Source organism: Amphiura filiformis, chromosome 13, assembly GCF_039555335.1.
Source record: "Amphiura filiformis chromosome 13, Afil_fr2py, whole genome shotgun sequence".
Classification (NCBI taxonomy): Eukaryota; Metazoa; Echinodermata; class Ophiuroidea; order Amphilepidida; family Amphiuridae; genus Amphiura; species Amphiura filiformis.
This window is the reverse complement of record NC_092640.1, coordinates 16,467,185-16,486,045: the sequence shown is the minus strand read 5'-3', so window position 1 is coordinate 16,486,045 and position 18,861 is coordinate 16,467,185. Positions and strand designations below refer to the sequence as shown.

General features: G+C 37.6%; 1 protein-coding gene and 1 long non-coding RNA gene across 2 annotated transcripts; both read left to right on the top strand.

The window, feature by feature from the left end:
* Nucleotides 1-118: 118 nt before the first annotated feature.
* Nucleotides 119-7,802, top strand: LOC140167446 (nucleolin-like). Its single transcript, XM_072190753.1, has 7 exons — nt 119-330; nt 1,252-1,379; nt 2,390-2,504; nt 3,722-3,843; nt 5,547-5,685; nt 6,377-6,504; nt 7,705-7,802. The coding sequence occupies exons 1-7, from the start codon at nt 119-121 to the stop codon at nt 7,800-7,802; spliced, it is 942 nt and encodes a 313-aa protein (XP_072046854.1).
* A 669-nt stretch (nt 7,803-8,471) lies between these two features.
* Nucleotides 8,472-17,198, top strand: LOC140168053 (uncharacterized). Its single transcript, XR_011861133.1, has 2 exons — nt 8,472-8,730; nt 12,957-17,198. It is a non-coding gene; the product is annotated as an uncharacterized lncRNA (long non-coding RNA).
* The last annotated feature ends 1,663 nt before the right edge of the window (nt 17,199-18,861 follow it).

Here is an 18,861-nt window from a genome sequence, read left to right as displayed (position 1 = left end):
AAAGTAGCAAGTTGAATGTACTGTTGAAAAATATTTTTCCACAGGGGCTATTTTGGGTCCATATCAATATCACGCTAGCCCCAATGTATTTTTAAAGCCTAGCTTGTGTACACACATTATGACATGTCTAAGCAATCATTTGTTGTTGGTATTTGCAGACAAAATCACAAGTGCACAGGACCGTGCAGACAGGTACAAGGAAGCCGACGTCCGCACCATCTTTGTTAAGGGACTCAACTTCAGCACAACAGAGGATGCTTTGAAAAAGACATTTGGAGAGAAAGTCAAAGAGATCAGGTTACCCAGAGATGGCATGGGCAGGAGTAGGGGGTAAGAATATAATATAATTCTGAATAATACCGTAATTGTGCGAGTTTAAGGTGGTACTACACCCCTTGTGATTATTTTTGCATTTTTCTCAAAAAATAATAACACACTAGTAACAAAAGTTATGTATATTATAGGGGCAAGGAATCCAGTTACTACACAGGAATTTCAGTGACTCAAGACAAGCGGTACGTTATTTATGATAAGAAAAGAGGTACCGCTAGAAAGTACCTCATTTCTTAACATATAATGAACCACTTGTTTTGAATCATTGAAATTTCAGTGAAGTAATTGGATTCTTTGCTCCTATTCACCCATTGCACGGTTCCGCCATATGCAAGGAGAGCCTCGATCTGGCAGCATGCATGAATGGGAATTGAACCAGTCATATAACATTGCGGAAATTTACGTAATACTTCCTTTCATGTCTATTGCCAGTTCGAGGCTCTACTCGCATTTGGCGGAACCGTGCAATAGGCGAATAATATACATAACTTTTGTTACCAGTGTGTAATTATTTTTTGAAAAATGCAAAATTAGTCAAAAAATTGATCAGGGGGTGTAGTACCACCTTAAGCCGATGATTGGAGAGTAAGTCATAGCGAACAGGTTACCAAGATTTTGCCAAAAACTTGATTTTGGCAAAATCATGAGTTGTCGTCTTTTCCTGTTTTTGGACAAAAGAACTTGGAAAATGTAGCGGGAAAATCAAGAAAAATAACTATTGCTTGGCTTATGTGTTAAAAGCGGATCAATATTTAATCAGATTTATACTGAACACAATGGGGAACACATCAAATTTTTCCCAAATTATATGTATGATACAAGGGAAGGAGTACACAGAGACTGCCATTGCAGCTCACCAAAGAGTGGAAAATGAATGATTTGGACTAATTTCTATGTGTGTATTTTGTTTTACTACAGGCGTGCCTTCATTGAGTTTGAATCTGAGGAGGATGCTGAGGCTGCCATCAAGGCTAATCAGGGAGTTGAGGTTGAAGGCTTTGAGCTCTTCCTTGATTATGTGGGAGAAAAACGTAAAATGTTCTCAAGTGAGTATCAAATACACTGTAGTCTGTCCAGTTGTGGAACATGACCTTGAGTTGCAATAGCAGTCTGTTCAATACTGTAAAAGTGGACATTTTCACTGAACAATAATTTTTTGTGCTTTTTCACGCTATACACCGCAAAAATGGTCAAATGTGTTTTTTTATGCATAGAGCTTTGTACGAAAACATAAAATGATGAATATAAGAACAAGCAAAGTAGTTCAAAATCAGCAAAGTTACACACACGAAAAACTGTCACTTTCACAGTATGTCTATAATAATGTCATGCAATTAAGGATCTTGAATTCACATCTTCAGTAGTTCCCAACATCCTATTCAAAGAGTGCCTTCTTTGTTACGCACATCGCAACTGCAGTAATGATGTGCTCAAAGACGGAAAGTATTTTTCTCTTGAATTTGCAAAGGTGTTCTTAAATTGATGCAATGGTCTATTGCAAAATTGGTTTTATAGTTATAACTCCCCACCCTTCAATAGATTTATTGAGCAGCTGATCAGAAGACTTTGGAAACACCAAACTTATTCTATGAGCATATGACATTGTATGATTGTTTACACCAATCTTATATTGTGTTGCTCTTACATGACACAGTGTATACTGATTGATTTATCAACTGCATGATCGAATACACATTCAAAAAAACTTAAAACTCACGCTAAAATAACGAACTATGAATTAGAAACACTGACTTATGGTTCACTTACGGGTTTCCAATCCAGTTTTTTGCCAATTATTGTCGCTATTATCAACCATGTGGGCAACTTGGTAAGCTTACTACACAAGATAGCATAGAAATATCGGCATTTTTGAAACATCTTGGTTGAAAAAAGTGGTGGGGGTGTTTATTTGAGGGGGTGACTATTTGACGAAATACGGTAGGTTGGATATGTTTATGATGATCGCACATCATGATGGGTGTTTTTCATAACAGTACTCTTGAAAAGGTCTATTGTTGTTTTGTAATGACTGTTCATCTGTGTGTCTTTCTTACAGCTAATGTATTCATTACGGGTCTATCAAAACAAACAACAGCTGAAACATTGAAGGAGAAATTAGGAGCTGTAGCAGTCAAACTTAGATATGATTTCAACACACAACAACCAACTGGGTAAGTTACCTAAACCCAAAGAGAAAATTTCATCTGTTTTGTGAAGTTTTTGGTTACTGTCCCTCCTGAACGAGTTTCTGACGGATACTAGGAAATAAGCACTTTCTCTGTGTGTGCGTTTGTGTGACAAAAATGTCAACCCTACATTCCTTTGCTATTTCCTCTTCCATCCTTAGGCATTTGCAGACCTGCCAAATGTCCCTCATTTTGAGGGACTGTCCCTCATTTGGGGTTTACCAAATTGAAAATGAGGGACAGTCCTGTTTTCTGACAATTTCAGTAATTGGCAAATTTAAATGTAAGAACAGCAGAAAATGATGAAAATGTCACTTTAAAATTTGCTATATCATTCTCTTTAGTCTATTGTGATAAATTCAGACCTGCAAAACCTTTTGTGAATTCTGAAAGTATTGCACACCTCAAGTCTTTGAATTTGTCGGTACCTGGTTTGTGTACATGTACAAGGTTTTGGTCTCAATGGCCCTCAGGCTGACCTCCGTAGGTTGGCAGGTCTGCATTTGTAATCCAAATTGAGTCGTGGGTAGAGTATGACTTCCAAGACTTAATGTGCGATGGCATAGAATAATAATTACTTATCTACATGTCTTAGAATTGACAATTCCTTACAAGTTACAATAACTAAGATGAGATGAGTTACATGTAGCAAGTTTAGCACCAGAGTCCGACTTAGCTCGATTGCCAAGCTACAGGGATATAGACAGATTTGATATAAAATGTGTGTATTGATAAAATATTCCAAGTTTCCCCTTCCGAGTTTTTTGAGTTGCCTATTTAAGTCAAACGCTCCCTTACTTCAAGTGCCTGGAGTTAATAGGGTATTTGTTGATGGTTCAATGATGATACCCATAAATGTTTCTAAGTGGCATACTAGTCTAATCCGCTAGACCACAGATGATTTACCAAAAGCGAGGCATTTGTCTGAGAACCAATGTCCTGTGAGAAAAATAATGGGGGGGGGGTCCAAATTGCCAACAAAACAAAGAGTGGCCAGAAATTTATTTCAGGGATGTGTGACTGCAAGTCTTCCGGACATGGAGCCATAAAAGAAAAGAATTGTGGAAAAGTAGTTGAATCATTCACAGTAAGTGTCTGTGAAATAGGTGCGTTTGTGTGCACAAATACTAGGCTTCCAGCTCAGCACACATTTATTTCTAGGATGAAATTCAATAATATTTACTTTGTTTCGTCCCTCACAGAAAAGCCACAGGCATGTTCTCAACGCGAGAGGATGCCCAGAAAGCCATAGATGAATACAGTGGAAAGGAATTTGAAGGCTCCGAGATCAAGATAGAGTTCACTAAAGGAAAGGAAGAATTGGGTAAGGTGGATTAACTCATGTTTACATAGTGAAATTGCAGCTCAAGTAACAGTGACGACAGGTTCTAAATTTGAACACACAAACCTATGCAGTGTGCATACTTGCCATATCACTGAACTGGCTGTGCACCTTTTTTTCTAGTGGACATTTTATAATTTAAAGCACAAATTGTATAATTATAAGGGAAAGGTCGCATACGTGAACTATTGCATGACATACCTATATGCTTGCTAAACATAATGTGCGAATTTTATGACAAACAATATACGATTCGGGTATTTATGTAGGGGTTTACATGCAAGTCTATGGAGACGGTGGTCATTGAGGGTGCTATCACATCAGTTATAGGCTTATAGCAGGTGGTGAGCGCCTTGCATTCTCTAAATTCAGTACATTTCCGTTGTCAACCGTGTAATTGAATGGGATTATTTTGAAATTTTAAAATGCTTAAAATATCACAAGAAGTAGGCCTATGTTGATAAATAATATAAATACAAGCTAAAGCCGTTGGGGTTTCGAATCGATAATGAACCCCACAAAACAAGCCTAGTGTATGGAAAATGCCATACGGCTAAGCGGTTTTGCCGGCTCTTTCCGACCATCATGCCACTTTCGCCGCCTGGGCTTTGAGTAAAAAGGTAAAAAACAAGCATTTTCTTTTTCTTTAATATTTGCACAATAATGTGCTTCAATTCATAGCGGTATGTTAGGCACGGAGTTTTGCTTGCGATTTAAAAGAGCAAAATCGCTGGCCACTTTTCAAAATCTTGTAAAATGCGCCAAAAATAGGTCAAAATCGTGATCCCCTGTTATCAATGCAAAACACGAAAAACCATCAGTAAAATGATGGCATGTCAATCAATTACGACCGACTTCCGGTTCATTTCCAGTTTCTGGAAAAAATAAAATATAAAGATGGCGACCATCACAAATCGTCGATCGAAATGTCGAAAGCAAGGGTAAATTTCCCCACATTATGCTTGGTTTAATGATCGTTATTTGTATTTTGATGTACATAAGTGAAGTTAGAACCAATATTGCGTGCATTTTCTTGTAAATGCTGCCGATTTGGGGCATAAAATCGTAAGTTTTAACTTTAAGCTTATCGATGGGTCAAAATCGTGAACATTCTCGATGGAACCCAAAATGCGCTTTGGACACCCAAATGCGCGAAAATGTGCGCTTTTGCGCGGACCGCGCAAAACTCCGGTGCCTACGGTATGTCATGCAGTAGACCACTTTAATCTTTGGATTTGTACTTTGTCCTTGTCAAACTAGTTTGAAGAGGGGCCTATAAAACAAACTCTGTTACCTGTGTGTATATATTATGTTTGTGTTGTTAACCCTGGGCTTCTTTTGACGATTTCTCCCACATGTTTTGATGGATTTCAATGGGACTTGGACACAATGACCTTTGGGTACAATGACGTCAACAGATCGAGGTCAAATGGTATGTAGGGGTCATTTGAGGTCATTGTACAAATATGTTTGAAAATGCTTCAAACTACAAAAGTTGATTAATTTTGATGGTACTTTCATGGTATAATCCTTTGGTCAGTGGCAATGTAGGGTGGTATGGAATCTGGGGTCAAGTGAGGTCATTGTTGATTCTTCACAAACTTGCCTTTTCTGTTCACCTAATATGGGGGGAATATATTTTACGCACCTTATAACTTATCGCCATGTTTTGTGTATTTATACAGAGGAGAGCAAATACGGCATTGAAGTCATTGTAAGGAATCTTCATGAGGACAGTACGGAGGAGGAGGGACTCAAGGAGAAATTTGAAGGGTGTACAAATGTGAAGATGATTAAGGATAAGGATACCGATAAACCAAAAGGGTAAGGGAGTTGAGATCATACTTTAAGGCTAGTATTCATAAAAGAAACCTTACCCTTCCAAAGATCTGACAAACAACTTTCATGTAAACCTTGCACAGGCACTTTCTTCGAACTTGTAGGTTAGAGTGGCAAGTTTTCCGTGATTTAAAATACCGAATTCCACGATTTTGCGTGCATGGTTTTAAATACTAAATTCTGTGATTTTCTGTGATGTAATTTCAATTCCGTGTTCACATTCGGGGTAAAAAGAAGTTGCTTGCATCATCAACTTAGTTGTTTTAAGCCTGATATCTTTGAATCGGACTTCATTTTCATTATTTTAACCACACAGCTCATAATTTTTTTTTTTTTCATTTTTTTTCTCAAGGAAAAAACATGTTTTGTGCGAATTTCTGTTGTTTTCCGTTTTTTTTGTCTGAAATTCCGTGAATTTGTTGGTCTTCAAAACTCTGAAAAATTGAAATCTTTCTCCATGCAATTTGCTCTTTTTCTCACAAATCGTTGGGCCCTGGTCATGGATGATATCTTTCATGAATTTCCAGCTGATAATGTACAAATGTAGGGGGCAAAGAACATTTTCAGGAAATTTGTTGCCTTTTCAGGATTTTTTGACAACACTGACAGACTGGCATCTCTGTAAATTATTACTAATACTAATACTAATTTGTTTCCCAATATGTATTTCTTCTAGATTTGCCTTCATTCGTTACGAGAGCAAGGACGATGCAACAAAGGCAATTGAAGAACACCATGAGACAGAATACTGTAGTAACACAGTGACTGTTGAGATGTCCAAGCCAAAGAAACCACAATTCAAAGGTAGGTTTCCTGTCTATAGACCCCAAGAAATAGTTGTCTGGGCTTGGGTTGTTCGGCAAAAATCCTAGTGTTTAAAGCCAATCGCGACCATGATTGCGCCTTGCGGAAGGGTGAAAAGAAGGAGGATTAAATATTAAGGGTAAGCCCTGCTTGTTGGAAATGTGTTTGGAGTGATCATAGGAAACCCAACATTGGACTACTCCAGTTGAAATACAGGGTGTCCCAGAATGATTTATACCGTGTTTGAAAAAAAAAAAAAAAATATATAGTCAACAGTGTATCTAATTTTAATAAGTGCAATACAATGCCACACATGTCTCCTACTTATTCTGTGACTTTCATGGAAATAGCTTGATTCGTTTTGGTGTGACATTGCTATTACTGAAAATGACACATTACTTTGTACTGAACTGTTAGTAATTTTACAGATTTTCAAAATAGGTTGCTTTGTCAAAACTTGTAATTAACCATTTTAACGCAATCCTCTCTAACTGATACTAGAAACATCCAATTTTTAAAATCTAAAAAATCTGAGAACGCTAAATATATGTAGGACTTAAAATGCAAAACAATTTGACCAATAGAAATGCCGTTTATACCTAAAAAATACATCTTTCTCGGTATAAATCATTCTGGGACACCCTGTACATACACCTATGGAGGACATTACCATATTAAACTCCCAAATGGGAGGGGTAGATTTCAAATGGCCCTGCTTAACTTAACCCCTGCCCCTTATTCCAAGTGAAATCCATAGCCTGCTGTGGAAGATATGGCCTTATTCTTTCACACAGTGGGTGTGAATTTCAAATAGGGTTACTTGAATGGGTAACTCCATTTGAAATCTACTCCTTGTGTGAGAGATTATGGTCATCTCTGCTAGGGTTGACAGCTAACTTTTACTTTCATATTGTGAAAAAAAATGTACACATCTTGGCTTCATTCAATTTGAAAATGACACAATTCAGTAAAGATTGTTAAATTGGTTACAAAGCAAGTAATTCATAGAATATAGCGTTCCATTGAACTGATCTGCAGAATGCCCTGGCCACCTGAGTTCAGCTAGACTCAATTTGATGTGGCACCAAAATATTTTCCAATTTGCAAAATACAGCATTCTGTCCAACGCATCTTACCCTGGCCACCTGAGTTCAACTAGACTCAATTTGATGTGGAACCAAAATATTTTCCAATTTTCAGAATACAGCATTCTGTCCAACGGATCTGCCCCTGGCCACCTGAGTTCAGCTAGACTCAATTTGATGTGGAACCAAAATGATTTCCAATTTGCAAAATAAAGCATTCTGTCCAACGGATCTGACCCTGGCCACCTGAGTTCAGCTCGACTCAATTTTATGTGGAACCAAAATATTTTCCAATTCGCAGAATATATGGTCGACCTGGAGTCCATAATTCTTTGAGACCCCGAACTCGATAAGCTTGTCAGAATTTGTGCCCACATACCAAAATATTCTTGGGGGGGGGGGCCTCCATATTTTTCCAACTTTGCAGATATGAAGTCCCCATAATTAAAAAACTAGCTGGAACCCTGATAAGGCAAAAAAAAAAAAGTTTGTTTGTCCATAGAGGCTTATGAAACAGTTGGGTCGGTAGGTCGGATTTTTTTTTTTTTACAGATATTGCACTTGAAACTGACAATTTAAAGACTGGTAAATAAGTCAAAACACACAGCACTTTACTGGTTTAACTCTTGAGATGGTTCTGCATGTTATACTGTTCATTTTATTTACATTTTCTTTCTTTAATTTATACTAACGCAAATTTAAAAAAAAAAAGATGACCAGGTCAGGACCAGGGTACACTGTCGGTCGGACGTGGATAAACAATTTTTTTTTTGCCTAATCAACAGTCATGCTCACGAACTATGTGTGGTAATTTTTGCCTTTCAGGTGGAAGAGGTGGGCGTGGCGGTCGGGGAGGGCGCAACTTGAGGGGTGGGCGGGGGGCGGCGGAGGTGGTTACCGGCGTGGCGGCGGAGGAGGAGGGGGTCGCGGTGGTGGTGGAGGATATGGTGGGCCGAAGCGGCGGATACGGTGGTGGAGGATATGGCGGTGGCGGATATGGAGGTGGGCGTGGCGGTCGTGGTGGCGGCGGATCACGGTGGTTATGGAGGTGGAGGTTATGGAGGAGGTGGATACGGCGGTGGTGGCGGCGGATGGGGAGGTGGTGGAGGATATGGTGGAGGAGGGCGTGGCGGCAGTTTCCGTAAGTAGAATTTTATTCTTTTTTCTTATTGCTAATCTTGAATGTCAAAAAGGTGGTATAACTAACCTTTTTTTTTTTTGCAGGAAGCAAATTGGAAAGCAAGTACGGAGACCCATTCAACTATTCATGTCCATATTTGCAAATTTAGCTACCTGCAAAGTGTTCAAGTTTAGTAGTGTATCGTAAAGTTATTTTAAATAAAGTTGAATTTCTTGATTGGTGAATTAAAGGAGAATTTTGTGATCCTAGCATCCTTTTTTATGACATTTTTCAGAGATCAAGACCGAGATCAAGACCGAGAAATGCTAAATGAAATTGTTAAATATTTTCTGGCAAATGTTATTAAATAAATGTTTTGCCACCTTTATAATAACATTATGTACAACAAAACCTTATTGTAAAGAAAATAAGAAAACGTTTCATAACCTTTCCTATCATCTAGAGTAGATATTTTAACATTATTTGGTAGCCTTTGAGTCCTTTGATATGTTATGAAGAAAACAAAAGAAGGGTTTCTGAGTTTGCTTGGAATAACTAAAATGTTGCTACTTTCAAAGAAATATGACGTGTTGCTTAAATAGATTTTAACGGAGCTGTAAATAATTATAATCTAGGATTCTGGATATTGAGATAGTTTATGATGAATTTATATGGTATTTTGAACAATTAATAATTGGGTGTAATTATAAATATTTGAATAGGTCTTGAGGTATAAAGAATGAGAATGTTAAATGGAGATTTAGTTAATCTTTAATGATTCTATTTATGAAAGCTGTTTGAGCAGAATTATAAGGGCTGTCAAATGACCAGAATTCTGCTATTTTACTGGTCTCGAAGCCGGTCTCGGACCGAGACCTCAAGACCAGGAGGGCCGTTACCGAGACCAAGACCGAGACCAGCAGGTTCCGAGACCAAGACCAGGCTTAGCTGGTCTCGAGACCGAGGCCGGTCTCAAGACCTACCACACTGGTACATAGCCACATATAAAGCCTATTCCCAAAATTTCAGTTGATTCCGATTTTGTGTTTGCGAGTTATGCATGATTATGTGTATCACACTGCTCCATAGACAATGTGTTGTAATTTCGTTCTGGTTTACCAGAAGGAAATTCAAATTTGACGATAATTTTGCTAAATGAATTAATCTGCAAGAAATTTTTGGTACATAAGCATTATATAGCCAGAGGTTTCCAGTGGTATAAAAATCTCAACGTTTTTTTGAAAAAAGTGGGGGGGTTTAAGTCCCATGTTGTTCATTTGTAGTTTGTAAAATTAAAGGACCAACCATATGAATTGGTTTTACTATATTGTGTTGCTTTAAATTAGTGTGCAAATACTTCATGGCCAGTGCATAATAATAATAAAGTCCCTGATTTTTCACACCACTTGTTGCGTAATGTTGAACAATGTTGTGAAATAGTGATTTTGATTCGTTGCCAGTGTTCCTCAAATGTGAACTTTTTCTTGGTTAGTTCCTGATAGGATTATTGCAAGCCTGGTTCCTGGTTTTAGGATTGTCACATCCTTCTCTGCCAGATACAAAAGGTATTTAGGAAATCAAACAAAGTCCAATGCTAGCAGCTGCAAACATCTATAAGAGTAAAGGGTTTTAATTAGGAAATGCAACATGAATAGGGAATTAGTCTTTGTCCTATCATTTCAGGCCTTAATTGACTCGTATTCAGACAGTTGATTGCCTACTGACCTGCCTTAAAAACATTCAAACTTTCCCCACTTTTGTGGTGAGGACTTGCAAGAATCCACAAGAAACTGAAACCATGGTCTGTTTGTGTTGCCATGTACTGAATGACATGTTTAGTTAAGCTGTCGGGTGCATTCATGCACAGGATGATACCAACCACGCCTAGAAATTCTGTGAGAATCTATTCTCACTCTCCTAAACTGATGTGTGAATTCCCATGGATATTTTGATCCTACAAACTATACCATTCAGCAAAATTACTTCAGCGGTGTCTGTCTGCCCTGTCTGATTATCGCGTAAAAAGAACACGGTCACACGTTGGTACGCAGTTTGACCAGCGAGTGAGGTGCCGATGTGATGATGCAATTAGCCAATCAGAACCCCACTTTTGTATACGCCATACACTACACCAAATATATAGACCGCTGAAGTTCTCTGCTGAAAACTAAGTAAATGGGTGAGATACTGTTGCCACAATCCAAATGTATTCTTTCTTGTAAGGTGAAACAAAGATTGCACTAGGATCCACAACATGCTCATCTATCAGGGCACATTTCTTTAACCCCAATATAGTTGCACATTCAATGAATGACCTTTTGAAATTTGGGTACACAAACTCATACTCAGCAACTTGAGGTCAAATTTTGCTCTCAGATTGTTTAATTGAGGTTATTGAACTATGGCATTGGGATGAGGCCATTGTGGTCCATAGTGTTGATCAAGAACCTGTGCCCCTGGAGCACATTTTGTTTTCCCACCTCTTAACGGTACCTACTATTCATGGCATTTACTCTTACCAATGACCTATTCGGTACAATATCCATTAACCCCTGCCCTGAGCACTACCTGCCGATCTAACATTGATTACACTTACATGATATCTTCACTCAGAATGGAGCTTTGCAAACAATTCACCCCAATTTTTTGCATGGTGAAATTATTCTAACCATGTTGCTGATTGGTCCAATTGATAATAAAAACTTCTTTTTGGCCAATCGGCAGGTAGTTCTCATGGGGTTAAGAACTTGCGCATTTTATTGCAAAGAAACAATTTTCTTCCCGCTTGAAGTATTCGTTACATGTAGTAACTCATTAGACTTAGACGAATCAAGATTTAGGATTTAAATGAAGAGTGAAAATAGCTGCCCTATGTGTTTGTTTGCAATGTAGTACACATGTTCACATAATCTCAAGTATACTAATTGAACAGTGTACCTTAAATGCTTGTGTGGGTGATCAATATTGAATCTTGACACCAGTGCAACAAACCCAGCTATGATTTCCTTTAATGCTTGGGTGAGTGATCATGTTATTGAATCAGATACCAAGGTGCAATAACCCAGCAGTCACTAGGATCCACAACAAGCTCACCCATCAGTGCACAGTTCTTTAACCCCAATACATTTGCACATTCATTGAATGACCTTAGAAAAGTTGGGTACAAAACCTCATACTTTGCCATTTGAGGTCAAATTTTGCACTATGATTGTTTAATTGAGGTTATTGAACAATGCCATTGGGATGAGGCCATCATGGTCCATAGTGAATGATTTCCTGTGAATATCCTGTGTGTATAGATATAGATAAAAACAAACAGTATTCTCTCTGCTAATATAGTGTGTGAAATGGAAATATGATTTCGAGATCATGTTTTTAATGAGCTCAAATTTATCCAACCCCACCCTGAATGGTGTGTTATGTAATAGTTAGGGGTACCAGGCTCAGAAACTTGGGAATCGAGAAACTGCTTAGTGTAAACACCCCGTCAGAAAATAATGCATGCCAATTCTTTGTCGTAATATGAATTTGATGTCAAATTTGAAGTCGACTTATCTCTCTGTAAAAACAGGGTCATGAATGTCCAAAGTGCTAAATTTGAGAGGAAAAAAAAAATGTTACTCAAGACGGGTATTTAACACCAAAAGATGGTATTTTAGCCTTGTAAGCAACATATACCCCGTATTTTATTGAATAGTTGCCCTCTTTCAGTTAAAACCCCCACCACTTTTTTTCAACCAAGATGTTTCAAAAATGCTGATATTTCTATACTATCTTGTGTAGTAAGCTTACCAAGGTGCACACATGGTTGCTAATGGCGTCTGTAATTGGCGAATATCTGGTCGTAAACCTGGAAGTGAACCGGAAGTCATTGTTCCTAAGTTCATAGTTCCGTCATTTCAGCATGATTTTTTAGCTTACCGTATCTAATGATTTTAACATGAAGTATCGTTCTAAAATGACCTCTAATAAAGACCCGTTTTGGAAAATCAAACGCCCGGGGCAACTATTTGAGGAAATGTAGTAGATGTCCTAAATGCTTCACAGCACAAAATGAAGACCAGCGTCAAAGCAAATACGTCTCCTATGAGGATCATTGAGCCAGATAACAGAGCTATCCACATAGAGTTCCTGATAAGAGAGGTTGGACTGTATGCATAAATTGATGGCGAAAAATATTTTTTTATTACTTTTTTAAAATTTTATTTATTCATGTTTTTGTGTTATCTGTTTTTTGCTTTATACAGGTTCCCGCTTTGCAGACGACTACTACTAAGATTCAACCCAATATCTTTGTGGTACTATGTCCTTGCTCTGGCTCCTATTATAAGTACATGTAATAAGCTCCGACCGGGTGAAATTCAGTTGAGGATCGGCCACATCACACACGGTTGCTTTCCTGACACTAGTGATCTGTACATATAGCCAACCCTATGCAAAACGAGGACACGTGGCTGGTTCCAGGGATGTGTTAGTGTCGCTGCAATAACCATGGGAGCTGGGGAAAGACAGGGGATTGCAAAGATGGGATGATTATTTTTTGTGTCTGTACATAAAATGATGAATTTATCATGTTTTTTAATTGGAACTACCTGACATTACTCATGGAAATACGAATTGTTGGGATCATGATGTTATGACAACAGAATGTTTTCTTTCGTTAGCTATAATATCGTCTTCAGCCATGCGTAATGTTGGATAATTCTTTTTTCAATTACTATTTTGTTAGACTGTTATTTAAACTTTTTTGTCTGCCTGTAAATAGATTTGACACATTGAACCTGTCTTTTTCTTGTCCAACTGATATATTTAATGAGCAAAACTCTGTATCAATAAAAACCTCTGCAAATGCTATATAAATCAGCCAATTTAGCCATATCTTGAGATTTTAACTCAGGATTTTTAAAGGCCAGGTTCAGTAGGTCAAGTCAGTGATTGATAGTCAATTTCTGATGGCTTAAATTGGCTTTCTTTCTTTCTCCTTTTTTTCGTTTATCCCAACTCTCAATGCAGGTGGGGGTCGGGGAAGGGGACGTATGCAATGGAAAGATTAAAGAGTAGTCTGTCAGTCATCCCTGGTGCAAGTCATAGATTCGAGGTGTTGTGGCAGCTCTCATTCTTGCTACTTCGCTGCTTCCAGAGGTGCAGTAACTTGAACAAATCAAAATTCAAAACCAACCAAAAAAAAGATTTTATTGTATCCGACTAAGCTGCACTGTGTAAGGATATTGGGCTATTCTAGTTGAAACCCATACACCCCATATGGATGACATGGCCTTAATCTTCCACACAGGGAGTGTGAATTTCAATTGGCTTTACCTGAATGAGTAATGCCATTTGAAATCTTCACCCTCTGTGTGGGAAAATAATGTCATGTCTTCCATGGGGGTACGGAAGTCAACTGGAATAGCATAGACAATGTAACTGTTTTGGTTAGTTTAACATCGGTCATGAGTGACACTGATCAGTTGCAAGTGAACACGGTTGAGCTTGAATACGGTTTGTATTTTCCGTTTGTATTCCACCTGTTTACCAAAGCAGATGCATAGTCTATCCAGTACCTTTATACACTGTATAGCAAGTAGTGCTCAGCAGTTTTTCAATATCAAGTATTCAGTGAATTAAATTAGTATTCATTTTGTGTCATCTGAGTGATATATGATATTTGTCCCAGTAATTCATTTGGCATTATTGTGAATAATTGTGAACTCAATTCTAATTTTATGTGACTATTTTATACCTTGCAATGTCTGGAACCATGTTCCTTGAACAGTATTTATAAATCATTAGTCAAAAATTTACAATAAAATGAAGTATGAATTTGCACAATCGGTGAGTGAAATTGATAATTTTGATCTCATTTATACCTCAGAACTTATTATATATGGAAAATTCTTCTCAGAAAGGGGGTTCAAAAAGTGTGGGCTTCTAGCATGGTTTAAGTGGGTGATTGACACCACAACAAGATAGTAAAACCAGGTATTTCACTGGACCCCTTTCTGTTCCATGTCACACTAGGTTTAATGCCTGCAATGGCAGACACAAGCCAATGTGTGGGGGTTTTCATAATATTTACCCCATGTCAAAGCACCTGTTGACAACTGGAATAGGAATGGAGGAGTTTTGACAATTCTTTTCCAATTATTGTATTCCCTTCAGTTCCAAGAATACACATAAACAGGATTAAACACGCATTCCAAATTTCATTATGGTGACCTTTGACCTTGTTAAGTATATCCTGTTATAGCAGGAAAACATCCACTTCAGAAAAATCCCCAAAATTAAATTGAGTCATAAATCCAATATTTCTCAGAATTGTATCCTGCATCATCAATTTCCCCCTAAATGTTGGTGGTACTCCCCCTTGTCAATTACAATTGCCATTTGGCTGACCTCGCTTTACCAGGGATACCAAATTGCCATGGTAACAGGTGGGTGTTAAATTCAGATCTAGGACATTTGATATGTCCTTGAGTAATGCTTGCCAAGGGGGATGTTGTTGAACTGCCTCAGTGACCCTAGCAGATTATCAGAAGTTTCTGGTAAACAAATTCTGTCTGGAGTGAAAAATCTTGGATGTTGCACACAATACAAAATGAATATTGGTTTACTGCTATATATTGCAACCCAAGCTGATTTTCCAATGTGCTATGTAAACACTATGACCATGGTTCCATGACTATTGGGTATTTTACCAAAGAAGTTCCTTTTTTGATTTAGCTTTAATTTTTGAAAACAACAACAGGTTGGCAAGAAAGTGACGGTTAGGTAGTTTTGAAATCCTATACCCCAAGGTGTTTTATTTCAAAATCCCATGAAACAATATCACTATGTTCAAGGAATCCGGTTTTGAAACATGCAAGAAGATCCAGGCAGGGTTCAAGAACGCCCTCTATGGACGACGACAATCTTGCTACGCCCCTGGACTCAACTTGCCACAATGTCAAGCAACGCTCATGAACTTTACCTCCTCTTCCATGTGCTTCTTATTCAAGTTTTATTTCCCATTAAAAATTATGTTTATGCTTTGAAATGTTTTTGGTAATTTATGACATCAGTGCTTGGATTGTAGGTGTAATTTTCTGCAATATTTAAATTTTATGTTCTTTGATCAGATGCCGTTTTTAAATTCTTGCTTAGAAAAAAATGAAATGTTGATATTAAAAAAATAAGCACTGCATGTCAAGAAGTTCGCCGTAGCTGTATATTACGAAATGCACATTGTAAGCAACAACTATCAAAAAAAGATATGAAATAAATGGTCAAAAATGTAGACATTCCAATTTTAATGTCAAGTTAGAAATATAGGAGTTATTTCCCATCATTAAAGGGGAAAGTGTGTACAATTCAGCTGTGTTTAAGTTTGGAAGTTTTTGCAACCTATGGGTCAGTGGTGGCACCAGGGAAATAACCACATCAATATTTTCATGTTTTGGTGCAAAGATTGCAAAATTTTAGGCAAATATTTTGACCCCCAACCCCACATTCCCTTGCACCCACTCCTGCCTTCATATCTGGTGCCACCACTGATAAGTGTACTAAAACAATACTTTTAATTTATTTTTCTTGTCAACAAAATGTTGCATATTCATTAAGAATGTTTTTGTAGAAAAATAAGGTTTTTTTTGTTTTAATCATGGATTTTATCCCAAATATCAAGAAAAATGTATATAGCGTCCCTTTTTTGTACTTTTAACGTGCTTGTAGATGGGATAGATACTGGATTGGGCTATTCCAGTTGAAATCCACATATCCCTATAGAAGACATGACCTTAATCTCCCATACAGGGGGTGTGAATTTCAAGTGGAGTCGCCCATTCAGGTAACCCCATTTGAATGAAATTCACACACCCCTGTTTGAGAGGTTTAGCTCATGACTTCCACAGGGGGTGTATATCAACTGGAATATACCATTTTATCTTCAGGGAGTATGTGAAATTGTAACCAATGTAGTATTTTGTTTGTCTTGTGATGTGAAAGTAAGTCCACAGATTAAACCGAATTTGCTCAAGGGGTAGTTTTTTACAAAACAGTTAGTATATACAATCATGGACTACAAATTGGGTTAGTCCAACTTCATAGGACTCTTATTATTATTACCCTTATGCCACAAGAATTTGGACTACTGTTCCACTAATTAAGAGGGGTGTACAATTGTTGGCCTGTTCCACTGATTGAGAGGGTTGTGCAGGTATCCGCTCCTCTACAAATAATTTGATACCCGTACATCCCTCTGATAATCCATATCATCCATGTTCTTTGATGTTACAAAGTATGGACATAAAACAGGTCCTACGCATTAGACAAACCAATTGTAGTCCAGGACAGTTAGTGCACTTGAATGAATTTAGACCAATCAAAGTGTGTTGACATTAAAAACAATGTTGAAATGACTGCTACCGTGTGTATGTAACAGAAAACTGAATGTGATGGAAATAGATTTGATGTCGTCATGTGAGAACAAATAAAAGAGAAAACCATCAATACAAGTGTCTTTGTGATGTTTTTCATAGTTTTTATGCCTCCAGTCCACCGCAAGGCACACTGTTTTTGCCATGTCCGTCCGTGCATCCGTCCCTCCTGATGCTGTATCTCGTGAATGGATAGGCGCATCGATTTTCAGGATAGATGGGTCGGTTACGGTTCGCTATCTCTAAGGACCGCTATCTCTTAAGGTTCGCTATCCCTAAGGTTCGTTATCACTAATTACGAAAAAGGTCCACTATACCTAAGGTTCGGTATTGCTAAGGTTCAATATCACTAATTTTAAATAAGGTTCGCTATCTCTAATTTTAAATAAGGTCCGCTATCACTAATTTATTGAAGGTTCGCTATGACTAATTTAAAATAAGGTCCGCTATCTCTAATTTTAACAATCCCGATATCCCCAAGGTTCGCTATCTTTAATTTCAAATAAGGTCCGCTATCTCTAAGGTTCACTATCTCTAAGGTTCGCTCACTAATTTCAAATAAGGTTCGCTATCTCTAATTTCTAATAAGGTTCGCTATCTCTAATTTCAAACAAGGTTCGCTATCTCTAATTTATACCAATTTTAAATAAGGTATAGATAGCGGACCTTTTTTAAAATTAGAGATAGTGGACCTTATTTAAGATTAGTGATAACGAACCTTAGGTATAGCGCACCCTAATCAAAATTAGAGATGGCGAACCTTAATTAATTAGGGATAGCGAACCCTAAACAAAATTAGAGATAGCGAACCTTAGGTATAGCGGACCTTTATTGCAATTGGTGATAACGAACCTTAAATAAATTAGTGATAGCGGACCTTATTCAAAATTAGTGATAGCGAACCTTATTTTAAATTTGTGATAGTGAACCTTATTTTAAATTAGTGATATCGAACCTTAGAACTAGCGAACCTTATTCTAAATTAGTGATATCGAACCTTGGAAGTAACGGACCTTTTTTTTTAGGTATAGCGAACCCTTTTCTCTATTAGAGATAGCGGGATTCTGATCTCCATAGACTTTACACGTTAGTGATAGCGAACCTTAGAGATAGCGGTATGTCACCGATGGGTCATGGTTAGAAACTCTGGCTACATTTTAGCTTGTTTAGATACAGGTCGATGTTTGGTATCGTAGGCCTAACTATTATGTGATGCGATCAAGCAAAATCAGTCGGAAATATTGCCTTTGAGATATAGCCAAACAAAGGAATTATTTCCTTTTGTTTCTTGGTTGTTTTAGAAACTCTTTAATTGCTCATATCTTTTTTTTTTTTTTTTTATCTTCATGTATTTTAGGAACTGGTTGTTCAATTTTAATGGGGTTTTCTGCAAAATGCAGCTTTGGAAACGCTTTTTACTATCCTATAAGAAACTGAAAATTTAATATTTCCGAGTTCAGAATGATTTTGCTTGATCGCATCAGATATAATATAAACACGCAAAAACATGGTGCCAAGATGGGGGTATAGGATGCGGTTTGATACAAATTCAAAGTGCGATAATTTGTAAACCAAAGAGATGGTAAAGGTCGATTTTTACATGTCCAATAGTATGTGACCGAAATGATTTTTTAAACGGCACCCTAAGGGAACAAAGCGAAAGTTCGATGACGTCCTATCAACGGAGGTTGCTTCGTTAGGGGGGTCAAAGAACTAGTTAAGTTATCGGTCGACCGGTCAA